Below are 21,295 nucleotides of genomic sequence, written 5' to 3'. Positions count from 1 at the left end.
GAATCTCCCTAACATCCTCAGCCGTGAAAACTGAAGCAAAGAATTCGTTTAGTTTCTCTGCAATGACTTTATCATCTTTAAGTGCTCCTTTTGTATCTCAGTTGTCCAGGGGCCCCACTGGTGGTTTAGCAGGCTTCCTGCTTCTGATGTCCTTAAACATTTTGTTATTTCCTTTTGAGGTTTTGGCTAGCTGTTCTTAAAACTGCTTTTTGACATTTCTTATTACATCTTTACTCTTAATTTGGCAGTGCTTATGCTCCTTTAAATATAAAATAAAATAAATATTTACCTCACTGGGATTTGACTTCCACTTTTTAAAAATGCCTGTTCATCTCTCACTGCGTCTTTTACATGATTGTTAAGCCACGGTGGCTGTTTTTTAGTTCTTTTACTTTGTTTTTTAATTTGAGGCATACATTTAAGTTGGGCTTCTATTATGGTGTCTTTGAAAATTGTGCATGTAGCTTGCAGGGATTTCAGTCTAGTCACTGTACCTTTTTAATTTCTGTTCAGCCTCCTCATTTTTGCATAGTTTGCCTTTTTGAAATAAAATGCCACAGTGTTGGGCAGTTGAGGTGTTCTTCCCACCACAGGACTGTTAAATATTGTTATATTGTGATCACTGTTTCCAAGCGGTCCTGTTATAGTTACCCCTTGGACCAGCTCCTGCGCTCCACTCAGGACTAAATCGAGGCTTGCCTCTCCCCTGGTGAGTTCCTGTACCAGCTGTTTCAGGAAGCAGTCATTTACAGTATCGAGAAATTTTGTCTCTGCAATTCATGCTGAGGTGACATGTTCCCAGTCAATATGGGAACAATTGAAATCCCCCACTATTAGTGAGTTCTTAATTTTGAGAGCCCCTCCATTATCCCTTAGCATTTCATTGTCACTACGCTGTCCTGGTGAGGCGGTCGATAATAGATCCGTACTGTTATATTCTTATTAGACCATGGAATTACTATCCATAGAGTTTCTGTGGAACATATGGATTCATTTAAGATTTTTACTTCATTTGATTCTGTATTCTCTTTCACCCCCCCCCCCCGACCTGTTCTTTCCTTCCGATATATTTGTACCCCGGAATGATTGTGTCCCATTGATTGTTCCCACTCCACCAGGTTTCTGTGATGCCTATTATATCAATATCCTCCTTTAACACGAAACACTCTAGTTCACTCATCTTATTATTTTGACTTCTAGCATTTGTGTACAAGCACTTTAAAAACTTGTCACTGTTTGCTCTTTTCTGATGTGTCAGATTCGTTTTTATGTGAATGTTTCTCATCTGATCTGGCCCATATTTTATCTCTTCCATCCTCTCCTCCTGACTAGAACCTTGAGAATTTCTATCAATAGACTCTCCTCTAAGAGAAGTCTCTGTCCGATCCACGTGCTCCGCTGCAGCAATCGGCTTTCCCCCATCTCTTAGTTTAAAAAGTGCTCTGCAACCTTTTTAATGTTAAGTGCCAGGCTCCCCCTATACTAAAAGTTTCCCCAGTTCCTAATAAATCTAAACCCCTCCTCTCTACACCATCATCTCATCCATGCATTGAGACTCTGAAGCTCTGCCTGCCTACCTGGCCCTGTGCGTGGAACTGGAAGCATTTCTGAGAATGCCACTGTAGAGGTCCTGGATTTTAGTCTCTTTCCCAGCAGCCTAAATTTGGCCTCCAGGACATCTCTCCTACCCTTGCCTATGTCACTGGTGCCTACATATACCACGACCACAGCTCCACCCCAGCACTGCACAGAAGTTTATCTAGATGCCTCGAGAGATCCACGACCTTTGCACCAGGCAGGCAAGTCACCATACAGTTCTCCCAGTCATCACAAACCCAGTTATCTATGTTTCTAATGATAGACTCTCCAATGACTAACACCTACTTTTTCCTGATGATTGGAGTTCCCTCTCCTGAAGAGGTAACCTCAATGTGAGAGGATACTCCAACATCATCTGGAAGGAGGGTCTGAACTATGGGAAGGTTTTCCTCTGCTCCCGTTGACTGCTCTCCTTCCCTGAGCCTTTCATCCTCCTTAACAGCGCAGGGGCTGTCTTACTGGAGGTGGGAAATATCTACTGTGTCTCCGAAAGCCTCATCAACATATCTCTCTGCCTCCCTTAGCTCCCGTACGCGGTCTCTGAGGGCCAGGAGCTCCTTGCACCAAATGCACACATACGCCACCCGCCCACAGGGCAGGTAATCATAAATGCTTCACTCGGCGCAATAAACTGGATAGCCCCCAATCTGCTGCTGAGTTTCTGCCTGCATTCTCTCCTACAGCTGCCTAGGTTAATAATGAGGTTTTTGTTTAAATCAAGAAGATTTGATTATAGTTTTGGTTAAAAGTTTTAAAGAATGACAAGTGTACCTCACCCCCTTCCCACTCCCCTTCCAAACTCCCTCTCAAAACATCCTGTCAGCGGCCCTTGGTCGCGTGTTCACTGCTTTATAAAGCCCTGGTCTTCCTGATAGCCCCACCCTCAGATTAAGGCTCAGCCAATGAACAGACGCTTCTAGATTTCAAACCTTGGTTAGAAGCTCACAGCCTCCAAGTGCCTGCCACAGCACATGGTCCTTCAAACAGACAGACAGACAAACACAAGCTCAGCAAACAGCAAGTAACCCCTAAATACAAACACACACTACAGACAGCCACTTACGCCAAGAGACTTCTAACAAGTGATGTTCATTGGTCTGCACCTGTGCAGTTGCTCTTGTGCTCAGAACTGAGGATATAAGAAGTGTTGTGGACTATTGCCTCTCCAGTTCCTCCTCCTCACCACGTAGCCTGAGTTGTAATCCCATGTCCACAGCTACCTCCAACTTTTTCATCTTAGTCTGTAACTATCTATATATTGTAAATACTTCTTAGTATTTATTACATTTAGTATAGCTTAGACTTCCCACTTTGGGGGCTTTCTCCCACAGAAAAGGACTGTGCTCAGAGTCCAGGGGTTTAAGAATTATATCTCCTGCCCCCACTCCTTTTCCGTGAGTGACAAACACTGCTTTGGTAAGGCTCTCATCTCTGTGGCAAGGAACTTTTGCCCCTTCCCTCCCTGAACCTGTGAGGGTTGAGAGCTCTAACTAACCAAACATTTTCTAGTTGGATCAGGACCAGGGATATCCTGTATACACTGGTCTGAGTTAATGGGCAGCGCCCCGCCAAGCACAAGTTCAGGACCTGACGTAACTTCTAAGCCCAAGGAATCCTTCCCAAGGCTTCTCACAAGAGCAGAGGGCACTCTCTCACACACAAAGACAGATCTTCTTCAAAATCTGCTCCTAGAAGAAGAGATCCATCCCTGACTACATGTTAGTCAAGTGAGTCCTCGCATGTGGGTCCTAAGGTGGAGATTTAAGTGGGCCTAAGTCAACACATGAGTTTGGCATGAAATAATCGGATCTGTCAGTACTGACTTCAGTTTTGACACATAAATGAAAGGATCACACCAACCATCACAGTTGGCGAGCTCCTGATTAGACTCTGCCAGTACTGACCTTCCTTGGATGGACCTGACATGCACCAGAATCAGGAAAGTGCCGGATTCATTGGTCCTGGCCACTGGAACACCCCGTACTCCGGGACAGTCCGAGACCTGCGTCTGCCTGGAGAAAATCTTCCTCCTCCTGTCTTCAGTCTCCTCTCCTTTGGGGCTCAACCTTATTCAAGCCCATAGACACGCTGGTGGAAGAAACTATCAAAGATTCAGGGTCAATCCCCTATTATCTCCATGAACCAGAACACTTTTCTGTTGGTACTTACGGCTTGGCTGGTTGAACAGGAACTTGCCTTCTTGTCAGAAGAATAGGTGGCTCTAGACGGACCATCACTTCCACATAGGGAAACTAGTGCAAACAGAAGCTCTAGAAGATCTGGGTTTCACCCTCCGTCCAGATATGACTATTCAGGAGACCGATGATACCCAATCCCAGTGACCGGTTGAGCCTTTATACTGGCATTGTTGGAGCCCTTAGGATTCTTACGCTGAACACCCTGGATCTGTACAAGAATCCTACTGACTCTTTCCTAGCCGACGCCAATCAGCTTTGTCAGAGCATGAGGGAGAAGAGCTTGAGCTGGATTCAATGGTGGTCTCATCCTCCCCTTCAAGTGAGGTAGTTGTTCCATCTTCACCATTCCACATGATGATCACAAGAAATATTATGAGTTGGCGTTACAGAAAGTGGCGTCTGAGCTTCTAATTCAACTTGAGGAAGTCCAGGAGACATAGGACAGACTAGGCACATCTTGCAACCGTTGGATCCCAGTCTAGTAGCCCTCCCAGTTAATGAGGCCATTATGAGGCTCGTCTGGCATACTCGGCTTCTTGCACTCCCATCCCAAAAAAAGCTGGAAAATGTTTGGGTTTTTCCCTGCCAAATGAGCCTGTTTTCACACCCAGCACCCAGTTCCTTTGCGGTACAAGTAGCCATTGAGGAGTCTAGGCTATGACATCCCTGTGCATCTCACCTGCAGACAAGGGCACTAAATGCATGGCCTCCTAGGAAGGAAAGTTTTTTCTTCTGCAAGTCTGCAGTTTTAGAATGACTGACTACCAGGCCCTGTTTGCAAAATATGTTTTCTCAAACTTCTCTACATTTTTAGACTTCAAGTACAAACTCCTTCAGGAGAACAGGGCCCAATTCCAAGCACTCATTGGTGAGGGCAGACTGGTAGCTAAAACATTTCTTCAGGCTCCAGTGGATGCTGCTGATACTGCTTCCAGCGGGATAGCTTTGCCAGTCATCATGAGGCATGAATCTTGGCTACATTCCTTGGGGTTCCTCAGTAAAATAAAATATCACTGAAGAGCTGACATTTAATAAGGGTAATTTGTTCAGTGATATGACTAAGGCCTTGTCTACACCGCCACTTTATAGCACTGCAATTTTCTCCCTTGGGGGATGAAAAAACACCCCCCCCTCAGTGCTGTAACATAGCAGTGTAGACAGTGCTACAGCTCTGGGAGCTACTCCCCTCGTGGAGGTAGTTTTTTTTATAGCGCTGGGAGAGCTGTGCTACACCTACACAGCCACATTAAATCGCCTCTGCGGCAGTGCTTTAACGTTGCTAGTGAAGACATACCCTGAATCTCTTCACTTGTTCAGACTGTAGAACAGCCCTCTGCTTTCTGGACATATTTATACCCCAACTCTAGAAAGGAGATGCCACAAACAAGTGTACAGAGCAAGGTACCCCACCTTCAGCCATTGTGTCATCAGCACTGTCATGAACCACAGCACAAATGCCAGATGGTACAAAGACCTAGGCACCTGGCTTTCTCCACATCTTCTAGCCTCAGCCTTTCGCTCAGGGGTGGCCAACCTGTGGCTCTGGAGCTGCATGCAGCTCTTCAGAGGTTAATACGCAGTTTCTTGCATAGGCGCTGACTCCGGGGCTGGAGCTACAAATGCTAACTTTCCAGTGTGCCGGGGGTGTGTGTGTGTGTGTGTGTGTGCGCGCTCACTGCTCAACCCCCTGCTCTGCCCTAGGCCCTGCCCCCATACCACCCCTTTCCACCCAAGGCCCCTGCCCCTTCCCCCAAGTCTGCCATGCCCTTACTCCTCCGCTTCCCTCACAGAGCCTCCTGCGCATGCGAAACAGCTGAATGTGGCAGGCAGGAGGTGCTGACTGGTGGGGCTGCCAGCGGCTGGGAGGCGGTGGGAGCTGTTGACGTACTACTGTGGCTCTGCACCTAGAGGTCTTTAAACCACGATTTGAGGACTTCAGTAACTCAGATATAGGTTAGGGGTTTGTTACGGGAGTGGGTGGATGAGATTCTGTGACCTGCATTGTGCAGGAAGTCAGACTAGATGATCACAATGGTCCCTTGTGACCTTAAAGTCTGTGAGTCTATTACATTGGTAAATTCTGGCTCCTTAAGCTCAGGTTGGCCACCTCTGCTCTAGCTAGATATTTCTTTATGACAAGATGTTTGAGAACTGTGTTCCTCTATTAATGCCATTTTACACTGCCCCCCAAATCTTTAGTGGCTGCCTCACTCACTTCGCTCAAGTGACATTTAGAGGTCACTAATGACAGACAAATGGGTGTTAGAGATTACTGATTCTGCTTATGTAATTGAGTTTGTCACCTCCCAATCATCATAACCCCCTTCCCAGCCCCTTTTCAGGTAGCAGTCTCATAAGAAGATCCTCTGTTAGGAGGTGGACTCTCTTCTTCAATGAGAGGCTATGAGGCATGTACCACCTCATCATCAAGGGAAAGAGGTCTACTCCTCACATTTTTAGTTCCCAAGGAAAAAAACATTGGATGGAGACCAGTTCTTGATCTACTCCAGCTGAATGTCTTTATTAGAAAATCAAAATTCTGCATGATCACTTTGGCATCAGTAATATCCTCTGTGGAGAAGGGCACATGGTTTGCAGATTTCAACATGGATGCTTACTTTCATGTGGACACGCGCCTGTTCCACAGAAGTTCCTCAGGTTCCTTGGTTTGAGTACACCAACCATGAGACTCAACTGGTGGGATAATTGTCTGTTCCTAACAGTTTTTTGTAAGTGTTAGTAAATTCAATAAGATGTTAAAACACTGATCTTTCATTCAGTAGCAGTTTGCTTTTATTGTAGGCAAAATGGAAATCTACATGAACACTTTTGTAGGCATATGAGGAGTCTGTTTTCTTGATTTATTTATATATATATATATATATAAAATAAAAAAAAATTCCCCTCTCACTCCTATGGGTGGTATGTGTCTTCCTCAACCTCGGGTCCTCTACCAGAGGCCTGGGAGTTTGAGGGTTCTGCGCAGTAATCTTAGGCGTGTTCCTAGCACTGCATCTCTTCTAGACAGAGGAGCTCTGATTGTTGTTCCTGGGATCTGTTGGAGCCACTCACCCAGCTTAGGAGTCATATAGCCCCGAGTGCTCCGACCACCACGGGCCATTTGGCCTTCACGTTTCCCACATCCTGCTCGAGTTCCTCTTTCAGGCCGTGGTACTTTCTCCAGCTTCTCATATTCCTTCTTCCTGATGTTGCTGTCACTTGGCACTGCTATATCTATCACCCAACCCGCTGTCTTCTGGTCCTTGTCTATTTACCACGATGTCTGGGTTGATTGGGCCATACTGCCTGTTCCGTCTGGATCTGGAAGTCCACAGAATCTTAGCCTGCTAATTCTCCACAACTTCTGTGGATATCTCCCATCTGGTCTTGGGAGGGTAGCCACGCTGTGCAGATGTCCTGTTTATCACAATGCCAGCCACTTGGTTGTGCCGTTCAAGTGTATTGCTGTTCCGCTGCCTGCAATCTTACCATCCTGCCATATGTGTTGGACTGTCTCTGAGGGCTCTCTGCACAAGTTCTGCACCTTGGGTCCTCTCTAGTGTGGTAGATCCCTGCTTCAATGGATCCTGGTGGCTCAGTGGCCCTGTTCCTGTGCTGTATGATCAGTGCTCAGTGCTGTCTTTTAGTCCAGCCCTTTCCAAGCCACATGGTAGGATTTCCCAAATGTCAAGCCACCTCAGCTATCTGTTGATAGGTACATCCCATGCAGGGTTTGTCTTGCCAGGCAACTTCTTCTGCTGTGTCTTTCATCCATTGTCTGCTGCCTGCCTCAGAGCATTCTCTCAGCAGCTCATCTTTGGGGGCCATTACTGATGTACTCCTGGATGTCCGGGTTTCATCCAGGACAGTGGCTTTGACGGCTCACCTCCAGGCCGCCCGCCTTCTTCGGCTGGTATAATACAAGTCCTGGGTAATTAGACTTGGGGTGAAACACTCCGTGCAATTGTGAGGAGCTTCCGGGTTTTCACATCGGCCGCCCTCCATGTCCTCCTTTGGCCAGCTCACTATACCGGCAGGTATCTGATGACTGGCAGCGGGCGTATCCGTTGATTGGTGGATCTTGTTCTTTGCCCATGAGCTGGCTCTTCAGGACCTGTCTTATCCTTTGTTGATACTTGGATGTTGCTGTCTTCCTTGCCTCCTCATCGTGGTTTTCCATGTGACTGTGGAACGCCAAAGGTACTTGTAGCTGGTCTGTATGTCTGCCTATGGTGGCCTCCGCTGGTAGTTCCACCCCCATCAGTCTTGACTACTTCCCTCTCTCCACTAGCATCCGGCCACACTTCTCCACGTCCGAATGACATCCCGATATCCTCACTGTAGATCCGCGTCAGGTGGATTAGCGAGTCGATGTCTCGTTCATTCTTAGCATACAGCTTGATGTCATCCATGTAAGAGGAGTGGCTGATGGTAGTTCCACTCCTGAAACCTGTACCTGTATCCAGTCCTTGTGATTTACTGGTGAGGGGTTTAAGCCTATGCAGAACCAACAGCGGGGACAGTGCATCACCTTGGTATATTGCCACAACTTGATGGTCACTTGTGCAAGCTGCCTTGAGTTGAACTTCTAGTGCTGTCTTCCATAGTCCACTGAGTTCTTGGAGGTCCTTAGTGTCCTGTTGATTTGTATATGGCGCCAGACATTCACAGATCCACGTGTGCGGCATTGAGTCGTAGGCTTTCCTGTAGTCATCCAGGCTGTGCTCAGATTGGTCTGTCTAGACCTTGGAGTCTTGGGACACTGCTCTTATCTATGAGCAACTGGTGTTTTAGCCTTGGTGGTTGTTCCCAATGCCCTTCTGAGCTGTGCTCATCTACTGGCCCATTGGTCCTGAGTAGCTTGGCATTTCATGATGCCTGATAGGAACTTGTCCATGTGTGGGGAGGCAGGTTTTGGCCGGTTCGTCCCCTTGCAGGGTCTTTCATGATCAGACTGTCTTTTCCTTGTGTTAGCCAGGTCGGTGGAAGCCTGCTGCTACAGCTGGTTCATACTGTGCTGTAGGCGTGGATATGGCACTGTGTTAGTTTCTTTAGCCAACAGTAGGTGTGGATCATGTCTGGTCCAGTGCTGTCAGCTCTTCATGTTCTTGACACCCGCCTGGGATGCTCCTACTGTGATGGTCATGGTTTCTGTTTGGGAATTTCCTGTGCTCTGTTTCTCAGGTCCTGCACACTTTGCCTGGTGTTTGAGTCTGTCTTTCTCGCCCATATGTCTTCCGCAGTCTGTTCAGATTCTGCTCCTGGCTCTTGCTGTTGTTGTAACTGCAGTTGGGATACACTTGGATGGATTCTTTGGCGAACAGGGAATTACTTTTTTGGCCTCTGCTCTCTAGGTATCTCCTTAGCCTGGTAGCTAGTGCTGTGAGCCTTGTTAACGTCTCTAGGCTTTCAGATGGAGTCAGGTCCTTGTATTTTTTTCAGTAGCCGAGTCTTATCCTAATCCTACACCCTCTGTAGTCCCACCAGCTGACTAACTTCTCTCGATAGTTGCTTGATCTTATCCTCAACCTCATTTTCCAGTGGTGGTACAAACTAACTGTTGTTCTTCTTGATAGTGTAGCCACATCTCTCAGGATTACAAGGCTGTAGCGTTATACCAGTTCATTGTTGAGTTATGGTGGTAGTTAGGGATTTGTATGAGGGCTCTAATTGGAGCATCTCTACACATACTATCGATGGTACTAACTCCCACTGAGCCTTGGTAATCGGTCTCGGAGGATTGACTGTACTAGTTTCTCCATGATCTTGGCCTACATATCACTGCTTGCTCTTGCAAATGAGGGGTGGGCAGTGAAAGTTTCAGCTATCAAGTGTGGGACTGCACATACCACTTGTTCTTTCCAGGTCTGCTGAGTCTGGGTGTAAATGTGGAGTTGGTCTATCTCAAGCTGTGAAAAGCAGCTTCATCTTTACGAGGTTGAAGCGTGGTAACTAGCTGTTTCTCAGTAAGTCTTTTTCATCCACAGTCCCGCATCATAGTGTTTCATATATCCACTCTCATTAGGTTAACGTTTGTAAATTCCAGGTTCTCATTGTCTAAGTCCAGTAGAATGGTTTGTGTCAGTAGCCCACTTATCGCAAGATTGTCCTGTACTCAACATCTGGCAGCGGACAGCTTGTTAATCCGGGCCGACGTCGATGCTGGCCATGACTCTCCTAGTTCGTGTCAACTCTCATCTTTGAGGTAGGCAGGTGAAGCGGTTAGGGGTCTTTGCTTGCCCAAGGACCCCTACTGGAAAGTTGGGTACCAACCGGGATTTGAACCCTGGTCTCTCGTATCAAAGGGCGGTCTCCCGTATCAAAGGGCGGCGCTCTTAACCACTACGCTATCCAGTCGCATATATATATATGCTTCAGAGGAGGAGATACTCTGGATACCAGAGAACATGATCTTGTTGCACATCTTAGACCCAGATGCTCTGATATATTGATTTCTCTTTTAGCCAAGCGACACTTCTTCATATCCTTTTCCCACCCTTCTCTTTTTGGGCCAAATTCAACCTTTATGTAAGTGCATACAACTTCAAATATATTTGTGCTGCTTTTCATGCTGTCTCCACTACTTGGGTCAGGCTTGCCCTTCTTGTGCTACAGTTTTCTCTCTACTTCTCCAGACCTGTTGAGGTGAAACCTTATGTTGAGCTCCATATCAGTTTTATGTGCTTGCCTTATAACTGTTGTGTATATTTATTTTGTGTGGTATTGTAGGCTCTTCAAGGGGAAGTACCTTCTCTTGTTTCGTAAAGTGTCATAAATAATTGATGATCTTACTACCAAGGATTTTGTTAATTTCACTGCAGTGAAATATACCCTAAGTATGCATGGCTTTGTTGGTCTGCAGGTCAGTAAAATGTTCTCTTGTAGATGCCAGCTTAGAGGTTTGGGATTTATTCCTTGCAGACATAAGGAGAGGCCAGTATTAGTAGCCGGGAACTCAAACTAGGCTATATAATTAGTACTCCAAAGTTGGGAACATTTTCAGATTCCGAGGATGGTGACAATACATAGAAAGTAGGTGTTGTATCAACGCTTCGGAAAGGTAGAGCTCAGATCTGTGGGTGCAAACTCTTGCCCTATTCCTCAAAACATTTGGGTTGGTTGAGTTGTAGAGAGACAATTTCCAGGAAATGGCAATTGAATACTTTTTATATCAAATTTTATCCTCGCATAGACAAAAGACCCTGACAAAAATTACAGACATTGGAAGAACTCTGGGTGCAAGTAAACTTAGGTTTTAAAATTAAGCCATTTTCTGACCCGTGTCCTCAAATTCTTGGATGAAACAGGCTATATGGATGCAGTGTTACCTGGAGAGAGGTGTTCTTTCAAAGCTTTGCATGCTCTGTTGTCAGGCAGACTATCCTGTTTTACCTCAGACATAAATCTGTTTTGTAGATGAAAGAATGCATTTGTTGGTTTGTTTCCAAGCATTGCTTTGCTGTTCCTTTGCTGGTTTAAAGCATATTTCAGTCCGGCTTAGAAACTGCAAGTCTCCTGACTCTTTTCAAGTTTAAGGCATGTTTCTTCCATATTTTGGGTCTTGGTAGCTGCTGCGTTTGCTGTGGACATTTGTTAGACTGCACGTTTGGGCCTTCCCACTGTCTTCATGACCCACTACCAAATGGTTCTATTAATATTAACCAAGACAGATTTTGCACAAAAAACTCTCTTAAGGAAAGATATTCTGAAAATTGAGTGATTTATACTTTAAACAGTTTAATGCATGGTATAAAAGGTTACTTTTCTTAAATATTTCAACTGCAGCCAAAAAATGAGAGAGATTTATATTAATGGAACTTATATTGTTATTGTAAGCAACATGTTCAGTCATAGATTGTTTAATTGTGTTTGTACTGGCAATATATACCTCTACCCAGATATAACACAGGTGCGCATACAATGCAGTAAAGCTCTGACACGCTGCTCTGAGCACCGTGTTAAGGGTGCTGGGCCGGGCCCGGGCCGAGGAGTTGTATAAGGGGCAGAGGGTCTTGGGGGCGGTCAGGGGCTCCCCCCTTCCCCTGGTCTAGGAGGCAAGAGCTGGGGGGACAATTTTGGGGGGCCTGTAGTCCCAGAGTGGCCCAGGGGATTAGTGGGGGGCCAGGAGCAGCCCGCTCCGCTTCCCTCGGCGCGGCCGCAGCTGTGTCACTCGGGGGAGGGGCTTGAGGGAGGGGCTCCCACCCGCACTCACCGGCAGTGGTGGAAGCGGAGCAGCCTAGCTCCATCCTGCTCCACTCCGCCAGCTCCCAGCCGCAGCGGGAAACAGAGCGCCGCAGGTGAGTATGGAGGGAGTCCTTTCCCCAACGTCCCTGCACTCACTGGTGGTAGGAAGCAGAACAGCCCGGCCCCGGCCCCAGCCCGCTCCGCTCCACTCCACCAGCTCCCAGCTGCGGCACTCCACTTCCCCCTGCAGGTGAGTGCGGGACCTTTTCCTAACCTGCCTCCCCCCAGCAACATGGTTGGGGCCGGGGAAAGGAAAGCAGAGCGGGTTGGGGCCATGTCGCTCCGCTTCCCACTGGAGGTGAGTGGATAGGGATCGGAGCAGTCGGGACAGAGAGTAGAGGGTGGGGTCCTGGGGGTGATTAGGGACAGGGGTCTCTGGAGGGGGCGGTCTGGGAACAAGGAAAGGGGGGGTGGGCAAAGCAAGTTTGATATAACGCGGTCTCACCTATAACACGGTGAGATTTTTTGTCTCCTGAGGACCGCGTTATATCAGAGTAGAGATGTACTCTATGTTTTGACTGTTTCCCTTGATTTTCTAGAAGATAACTGAATTAATTTAGACTGCTAATTGATACTATAGTAAGAACTAGAGGAAATTATGTAAAGAATAATAGAAGGATGAGAAACAGTCAAAATCTAATTACGATAGTCTTCAGGACACATTTTGAAATCACTGTAGTAAGGTTACAAATATAGATGGGAGAATAAAAACTGCGTGGGAGGCTTCACTCTTCAAAAATCTACTTGCTCTAGTTATGATAAAGAATATAATTTACTATATTGTTTTTCCTAAAGCTAGTATGTATCAGTTCAGTTCATTGTAGCTTCACCAAGATGTATCTCTGAAAACCTAGGTTTAAACTAATTTGTTTAATTTCAGGGTTTGTTTTTTTTAGTTAGTATATCTGTTTATAACACAGAACATTTAAAAAAAATAAAAGCTCAACAGCCAAGGGGACACAAATCAGAACTTGAAAAATAATTTTTATGAAACATCTCTGCACAGTGTGCTAGGGAATTACAGTCAACTGACAGAGAAAACTTGTTTCTTCTAAAGCAGAATACTCTCTCTTCTTTTCATTTCTCAGATTTTTTTTTCTTTTTTTGTTCTTTTATTGAAGTATTTTGTTTGTGGGGTTGGGATGTCAGAGAGAGAGAATCTCTTGTAGGTTTGTGAGTTCGGGGTAGTTACTGTTTGAATGACTTTTCTGTTTAATTAGTTTTTCCGTCACCCAGAACAAGTACTGCATAAAGTATATTTTACACTTTTTTAATGTCAAGCTTAGTCTGATTTGCTGGAATACTGTAAAATAGCGTGATCCTATGACCTAATAGAGAAAACTTCAGCAAAGGATAACCAAGCATTTATTTGAAATAATTAAACTTATTCCACACACAGGAACAAATCCTGTGAACCTCCTCAATAGATGCAGAGGGCCCTTTCTCTCTTGGAACCACAGTGGCATCCACTGTGTGGATTAGGGGAAAAAAATCAAAGTTTTATGACCTTTTACATTTCAGTAGTTCACACACTGGGGATTTTGGCATGCCCTTTATTTGGAGAAGGGTAGGCCTGGCCATTCCTTTCTCTCCATGCATGGTTTTGAGACTGATGCTATTGCTATTCTTTGGACTGGTAGGGAAGATTTGTTTTTCCACTGTTCCACAGCCCCAGATGAACTCACAATTGTATAGACCAACTGCTTAGGCTTACAAACGGTCATACTGGGTCAGACCAAAGCTCCATCTAGCCCAGTATCCTATCTTCCGACAGTGGCCAGTGCTACCTGTCCCAGAGGAAATGAACACAACAAGGAACCGTCAAGTGATCCATCCCCTGTCGCTCACTCCCAGCTTCTGGCAAACAGAGGCTAGTTACACAATTCTGTGGCTATCCTGGCTAATAGCCGTGGATGGGCCTATCCTCCATGAACTGATCAATTTCTTTTTTGCAGGGCTTTGGAGCAGAGCCCAGAGCTGGAGTGCGGTGCAGCTCCAGAGCAGTGTAGCTACAGGGTTTTGCCTGGAGCTGGAGTGGAGCAGGAGCACAGCTCCAAAGCCCTGATTTATATAAAGGCAATATAATATTTTCTGTCTTAATATCTATCACTTTCTTAATTATTCCCAACATTCTGTTTGCTTTTTTGACTGCCACTGCACATTGAGTGGATCTTTTCAGAGAACTATCCACAGTGACTCCAAAACCTTTCTTGTGTGATAACAGCTAATTTAGAGCCCATTATTTTATATGTATAGTTGGGTTTATGTTTTCCAGTGTGCATTACTTTGCATTTATCAACACTGAATTTCATCGGCTATTTTGTTGCCCAGTCTTTTGTATTGAAAGACAGCGTTTAAGAATTAATGCTGCTTTTGGGACATGTTTTTGTCACTTCTTTGCTGCTTTTTAGGATCTGTACTAGAGGAAATATAAACAGGGCATAACCAGTAATGCACTAACTAATCTGTGATAAACCTCGTGTTCAGTAACTTTGTGTCTGTTACCGTCATACCCAAAGCATAAGTCATTTTTTGAAATATAAAAGTAGAGTATGTAACCTTCACTACTTGCCAGTTAATCTGATCTTTGTGAAAATAGACCCCCTCTGTACTATATAATCTATATATATATACACGCAATGTAGACTAAGGGTAGAGGTATTTTTAGGAATTTTAGTTCAGCTCTTTTCCCCTCTACTCATTTGGTTCTGTGTCTTTGTGGTGCAAAGTAGCTGAAATGACAGTGAAACAGGCTGTTTGGGGATTTTCCTGGTGTGAATGAAATTCTCAGGTGTTGTAGAGCTGTCATATATGATTTTTTGGTGCATCCCCTCTCAGGTTCCTCGGTGGGGTGTTGAAAGCATGGAAAAAGGACTCGTGTTCTGGCAATCCCCAATTGCTAGAATGGCACATTGGACTAGGGATGAACCAGCCCAAAGATTTGAGATTTAGGGGGCATATACAAGTATTAGTATTTTGTCTAAAATTTTACAGTGTATGTGTTCCTGGTTGCCAGATTTATTTTTTTGTTTACTATTTTTTCTTTTGAAATATTTGATAACATGGAAATCATAATGTTGAGTGCAAGAGTGAAAACATTAGCTGCAAATGTGTTAAATGGAAAAACCTTAAGGCCATATTTTTAAAACTCTGGTCCTAATTTTGAGATTTTGTTGTCTTCATATTTATATTTGTACAGAAGATGTACTGCTATTCTTGAACTAATACTGAGATGCCACAACATGTATGTAGTGAAAATTTATTAGTGTGTTGGTGAGTCCTGTATACTTTTAATATAGATTACATCATATGTAACATTCTTTCCATTCTTGAGAGCATTTTAATTATCACAGTTTTTTTTGTGTTGTCAGTGGACCAGCTGGTAGCTGGAGACGTGTTATTTCGATTAATTCACTTTCTGCTTGATGAACCATCTATCAAGAAGCTGAATTCTTTGTTGAATTGGTTATGTTGAAGTTGAAATTTAAGGGTATTTGTTTTAACCACTTCAGTTGTTTTTGGCTAGCTGTGCAGATTGTTGTTGTCCTTTGTGGTTCCCCATTAAAACAGTGGTTCTCAAACTTTTGTACTGGTGACTCCTTTCATATAGCAAGCCTCTGAATGTGATCTCCTCTTAGAAATTAAAAGCCCGTTTTTATATATTTAACACCATTTGCTGGAGGCAAAGCAGGGTTTGGAGTGGAGGCTGACGGCTCGCGACCCCCCATATAATAACCTTGTGATCCCCTGAGGGGTCCTGACCCCCCAGTTTGAGAACCCCTGCGTTAAAATGAGTCATTGAAAAAAAATTCTTCATCCCTGGAGGGGAGGGGCTTAGTGATGTATGTATCAGGTTTGAAATACTCTCTGAAAGGTGTGAATTCTGATGGGTTTGACCTAGATCTTTGCTGTTGGAGAAACCGAATAGATAAGTTGAATGCCATTAAATTTATTGTGCATATATCCTGTACAGGAACTTTAAAATATTAGTTATACTTTGAGCAGGTATTGTAAAAACCTCATACTACCATTTTGTGTTTGCCTTACAGATTTACTATCAAATGTATTCAGTTTATAAACTTTACAAAAATCTAACTGCCAGCCCTGTGAACTCAATTTGGGATTTGGAAGTCAAGATGAGTTCTTTTCTTCTCATATATCATTACTACCAACAGTAAAGGTTCTATGGGCCAAATGATGGCTTCAGTGACATCGGAGATTGAATTTGAGCAAAATTCTCTGGTAGTTTAAATTGATACAAGCCCGTTGAAGTCAAATGAGCTGCACCAATTTACACGAGCAAAAAATTTGTCCTTTAGTTTCAGTGGATTGACACAGGTGTCATTGAAGGCCTAATCCAGTTTGCAGAACCTTTTATTATATGATGCATCAGAAACAAAGGAAGTAACTTGACTATGAAATACCTGTCAACCTTCAATCCTGTCAGTATGTGGACACAGACAAGCACAAAGTGTATGGCAGATGCCCAAAATATGGAACACCTGAGTCTCTTGCACATCATGCCATAATTGAGAATTATGATGATTAACTATAAACCCTGAAAGTTTTCTGAGTTTATGTGCCCCTCACTAGGTCACTGTCTCTTTTGGCTACCTACCTTTTGTTCCCTTCCCACAATCACAGTTTCCATGTAATTTGTTCTGTCTTGTCCCCTCCCTGACTGAGTCTTATAAACAGTGAAAGTTCAGAAGCATATATCTGGGACAGCTGAGCTTTCAGATCAGGCGGGAGCAGCTTGGTGTGAATGGAGGAGGCAGTAGCTTCTTTGGGCTGCGTCAGAACTCCTCTTGGACAGATGGATGTGATGGTTGGCTCCGTTTAACTGACAGTTGTTTTCAGTCCAGGAGAGCTGTAAGAGGGTTGGATTGGGGCAGCAGCCTCACCCTTCTCCTTCTGCTCTGACTTACGGGACTTTTGCCTCCAATATGTTTTTTTGGGAGGGAAGGTGAATGGGACAGATGGTGTTGTTTTTGTATGCTGAGGTCTCCGTTCCAGCTGCAGAGGGTTTCAACTCCTGCCTGCATACCTGCTGGGCCTGTATCTATGAGCATGGCCTGTGTATGATGAAGTCAACATATACACATGGTGTGTGCCATTCCTCATAGATTCCAAGACCTGATGGAACCATTGCGATAATCTGGCCTGACCTCTTGTATAACACAAGCCATAGAATTTCCCCAAAATAATTTCTTTGCGTCTCTCTCTGTCAGTTGCTCCCTAAACTTGATAATAATGATTCCCTTTAGAATTGCTTTTCAGAATAAAACCAAACTTGACCCATCTGCTTTGGGTAGATATTAGCCATCTCATAGCTGTGCTTGTGAGGATAAAGTGAGCCTGATGTCACTGGCCAAAATTCCCTCTTTATTGTTGCGTGATGTTGTGTACTAAGTACAGCTGTGTATTCATGTCTGAATATCATTGAGATCATAGTAGAATTTTCAGAAGCCTTCACAATCCCTTGCCAACTTCAAGCACGCAGAAGGTGACCTTCCAGTGGTCTACTACAAGCCATACAACCATCTCCTTGCTGGTCATCTGGTCATCCCTTACTGTGATGATCCTCCACCATTCCTTCCATAACTTTTTCAAGATTATTTCCATCTCTACACCCAATATGCCCAAAGTACATCAGTTTGCGTCTGTTGATCTCTGACCTCAGGGTCTACTTCTTTCCAATAATATTTTCCAGGGTGGATAAAAATCAATGACTTAAAAAAATAATCGAATTTTTTAAATTTAAATCTGATTTTTTTGATAAAATACTTTTGGAGGAAAAACCTAATTAAAATTATCTTTAAATAAGATACATTATAGCTCAAAGATATCTCATCATGGAATAGGGATTATAAATTCTAATTCTATAGTATGAGACAATATATTCATTTAAGTACAGCTGTGTATTCATGTCTGAATATCATTGAGATCATAGTAGAATTTTCAGAAGCCTTCACAATCCCTTGCCAACTTCAAGCACCCTGGAGCCGCTCTAGGTAAGTGGCACCAGGCCAGAGCTTGCATCCCACACCCCTCCTGCACCCCAACTCTCTTCCCTGAGCCCCCTGCCGCACCCCACACTCCTCCTGCACTCCCTGCCCTGAGCCACCTGTTGCACCCTGCACCCCGACCCCCTGCTGCACTCCTCACCCCTCTTGCACCCCACACACCAACGTCCTGCCCTGAACCACCTTCTGCACCCTGCACACCTCTTGTACCTCAACTCCCTGCCCTGAGCCCCTGCCACACCTGCACCCCTCCTGCACCCCCTGGTGACAGGGAAGGGGCAGCGTTTGGGTGGGGACTTTGGGGAAGGGGGTGGAAAGAGGCAGGGAAGGGGCGGGGCTTCATGGAAAGGGTGGAGTGGGGGTGGGGCCGAGGGCAGTGAGGCTGGGGGTGTCAGTGATGTGGCCCTTGGGCCATGCACTAGACCTCATGTGGCCCTTGTGGGTATTTGAGTTTGAGACCCCTGGTCTAGATAATACCATAAGAGATGCTTAGTTTTGCAGTTCTCAAACTGGATTTATGTCTCTAGAGAGAACATGTTTGTTAACAGCAAAAATGTTTTTAAATAAATATATAGAAGTGCAAAATAGCAGACCTGAACCCTATTGTCCCTCTGCAAATTTGTGTACACAGAGTCAGTCCCTTACTTCTCTCTAAAAGTGCAAAGTTTCAGAAAGTTCAATGAATAGAAGATTGTTGAGGGTGGAATAGATCTGGATAAAGAGAAGAAGTCTGGAGATAAGGGAGAAGGGAGGGACAGGGAATAGAAATGAAAGTGAAACTGTTTGAGCAGCATATTCCTGAAGTCTTTCTGAGTGTAATCTGCATTGATTTGAGATCTACCACACCACTCTCTCACTAGAAGGGAAAACCTACAATGGCAGCAAGTCGTAAGAGAGACCCAGTGTGGGAATATTTTAATGAAGTTCCTCTACCTGTGCGTAAGACAGGCATGTGTACAAAATGCAAATGATGCAACAAAGAAATGCAAGGCCTGCTTGCTTGAGTGAAACAACATGATGAGAAGCGCTCCTTCTCAGGAGGAAGCTGCGTTGAAGATGATGAAAGGAACATGTCTGAACATGCAGGATCTTCAGGTTGGTAAGCTTTATTTCATGCTTCTTCCTTAAGGACTGCCTGTCTTCCTTCTGGGCTGTTCTTGAATGCTCATGTTTGAGCAAAAAATATAGTTGTTACTCTATGGTACTATCATTTTAGATGCAGTTGTAATAAAAAATAAATAGCTGAAATAGGCAGAACTTCCTTTTACAATTTCACCTTTAAATTAGTACTGAGTGTCACTGAATATAACAAGTAATACTAAATGAGCAGTATGGTAATAATGATGAAATAACTGCATTGACTTATTTTGTTTAGGAGAATCCTCAACATACAAGATTCTGCAGCGTATCCATCTTCAAGATCACCATAATTTTTTATAGTTTCTAAGTTATCTGCCAATGATGCTGTTTCAGTCGTACCATGTATGTCACATAGCCACAATATATCACCTGTAGCAAAAAGAAAAAAAAAAAAAATCTCCATCATCCAGAAACAACCATAGATAAGTTTGTGGTCAGAACCAGCAGATTACAAAAAGGGTTAATTGATGAAAAAATTTCCCTGTTTGTGTATACAACAAACTCTCCTTTCCGTAAGATTGAGAACCCCCACTTCATTAACATGATTCAGTCATGAAGACCAGGATGCAGTCCACCCAACATAGCAGATGTCGCAGGCAAATTGCTGGATAAAGTGTATGAAAGAGAAATTGAGCAGTGTGCAAAAGGTCTAGAGGGTGAAGTTGTTAACCTGAGTCTTGATGGGGGGAACAATGTCCACAGTGCTCCTCTTGTATGTGCTTGTGTGACAACAGAAGACGGGAATGTCTTCCTTATAGAAACAATTGATACATCAGGAAATACACACACAGCGGAATACTTACAAGAAGTAGTAGTAAAAGCTATAACAAACTGTGAATAAAAATTCAAATGTCTAGTATGCAGCTTGGTTACAGACAGTGCTGCAAACGTATCCAAGATGAGAAGAAATTATTTAGAAGAGAGTCCCAAGCTAATACACTGGTCTACAATTTTTGAGAAGTCGTCTGCTTCAGAGATAAAATGTGGTGTTTATTATGTATTTTGATGTGCTGAATTCAAATATGACAATTAAAACAACTGATTGGCTACTGTTTCTAAGATATTTAAGTTTTTACATTTTATATCTATGTGTATTGTGTAGATAGAGTTTTAATCATAAATTGTAAACCTAGGTCTTTTCATGTGTTTATGGTTGCTTTACGTGATAATATTTCACCTGTCCTGTTTATGTAACACTTTAAAAATCAGCAAAAGGGTTATATAAATAAAATTTATGATGAAACAAAAGGCAAAAAACTATTATGTACATAGTTTAGTCCTATTCAGTGTCTACTCGGCGCTTCTTGGCTTGTCTCTTGTATTCATTAAATGGAGCATCTCTTGTCACTGTCCAGCAATAGTCTGCAAGCATTGATGGGCTCCATTTGCCCTGATAGCGTTTCTCCATTGTTGCAATGTCCTGGTGAAATCGCTCGCCGTGCTCGTCGCTCACATGCTCCGCAGTTCGGTGGAAAAAAATCTAGATGAGAGTGCAAAAAATGTATCTTTAGTGACATGTTGCAACCAAGGCTTTGTATGCCTTGAGGAGGTTTTCCACCAACAACCTGTAGTTGTCTGCCTTGTTGTTTCGAGAAAATTTATTGCCACTAACTGGAAGGCTTTCCATGCCGTCTTTTCCTGCCACGCAGTGCATGGTCAAATGCATCATCTCGAAGAAGTTCACGAATCTGAGGACCAACAAAGACACCTTCCTTTATCTTAGCTTCACTTAACCTTGGAAATTTTCCACGGAGGTACTTGAAAGCTGCTTGTGTTTTGTCAATGGCCTTGACAAAGTTCTTCATCAGACCCAGCTTGATGTGTAAGGGGTAACAAAATCTTCCTTGATTCAACAAGTGGTGGATGCTGAACACTTTTCCTCCCAGGCTCCAATGACTGTCGGAGTGGCCAATCTTTCTTGATGTAGTGGGAATCTCTTGCACGACTATCCCATTCGCAGAGAAAACAGCAGTACTTTTGTGTATCCAGTCTGCAGACCAAGCAAGAGAGCAACAACTTCAAATCGCCACAAAGCTGCCACTGATGTTGGTCATAGTTTATGCACCTCAAAAGTTGTTTCATGTTGTC

General features: G+C 44.1%; 1 protein-coding gene and 1 long non-coding RNA gene across 31 annotated transcripts in view; one reads left to right on the top strand and one right to left on the bottom strand.

Moving 5' to 3' along the window:
- DLG1 (discs large MAGUK scaffold protein 1) overlaps positions 1-21,295 on the top strand; it is a 408,238-nt gene that overhangs the window by 100,768 nt on the left and 286,175 nt on the right. For 17 of the 30 annotated variants that reach the window (XM_032787521.2, XM_032787508.2, XM_032787507.2 and 14 more), the window contains exon 4: positions 19,106-19,162. The exons of the other annotated variants lie outside the window; for them this stretch is intronic. In XM_032787521.2, the coding sequence (XP_032643412.2) occupies positions 19,106-19,162 (57 nt within the window). The remainder of the gene's footprint in view (positions 1-19,105; positions 19,163-21,295) is intronic. 30 annotated transcript variants of the gene reach the window in all.
- LOC142047248 (uncharacterized) overlaps positions 1-21,295 on the bottom strand; it is a 498,878-nt gene that overhangs the window by 462,541 nt on the left and 15,042 nt on the right. The window lies entirely within an intron of this gene.

The sequence above is a fragment of the Chelonoidis abingdonii genome, chromosome 8 (assembly GCF_003597395.2).
Source record: "Chelonoidis abingdonii isolate Lonesome George chromosome 8, CheloAbing_2.0, whole genome shotgun sequence".
Lineage (NCBI taxonomy): Eukaryota > Metazoa > Chordata > Testudines > Testudinidae > Chelonoidis > Chelonoidis abingdonii.
Note: the sequence above shows the minus strand (reverse complement) of the source record. Positions and strands in the feature narration are given on the sequence as shown.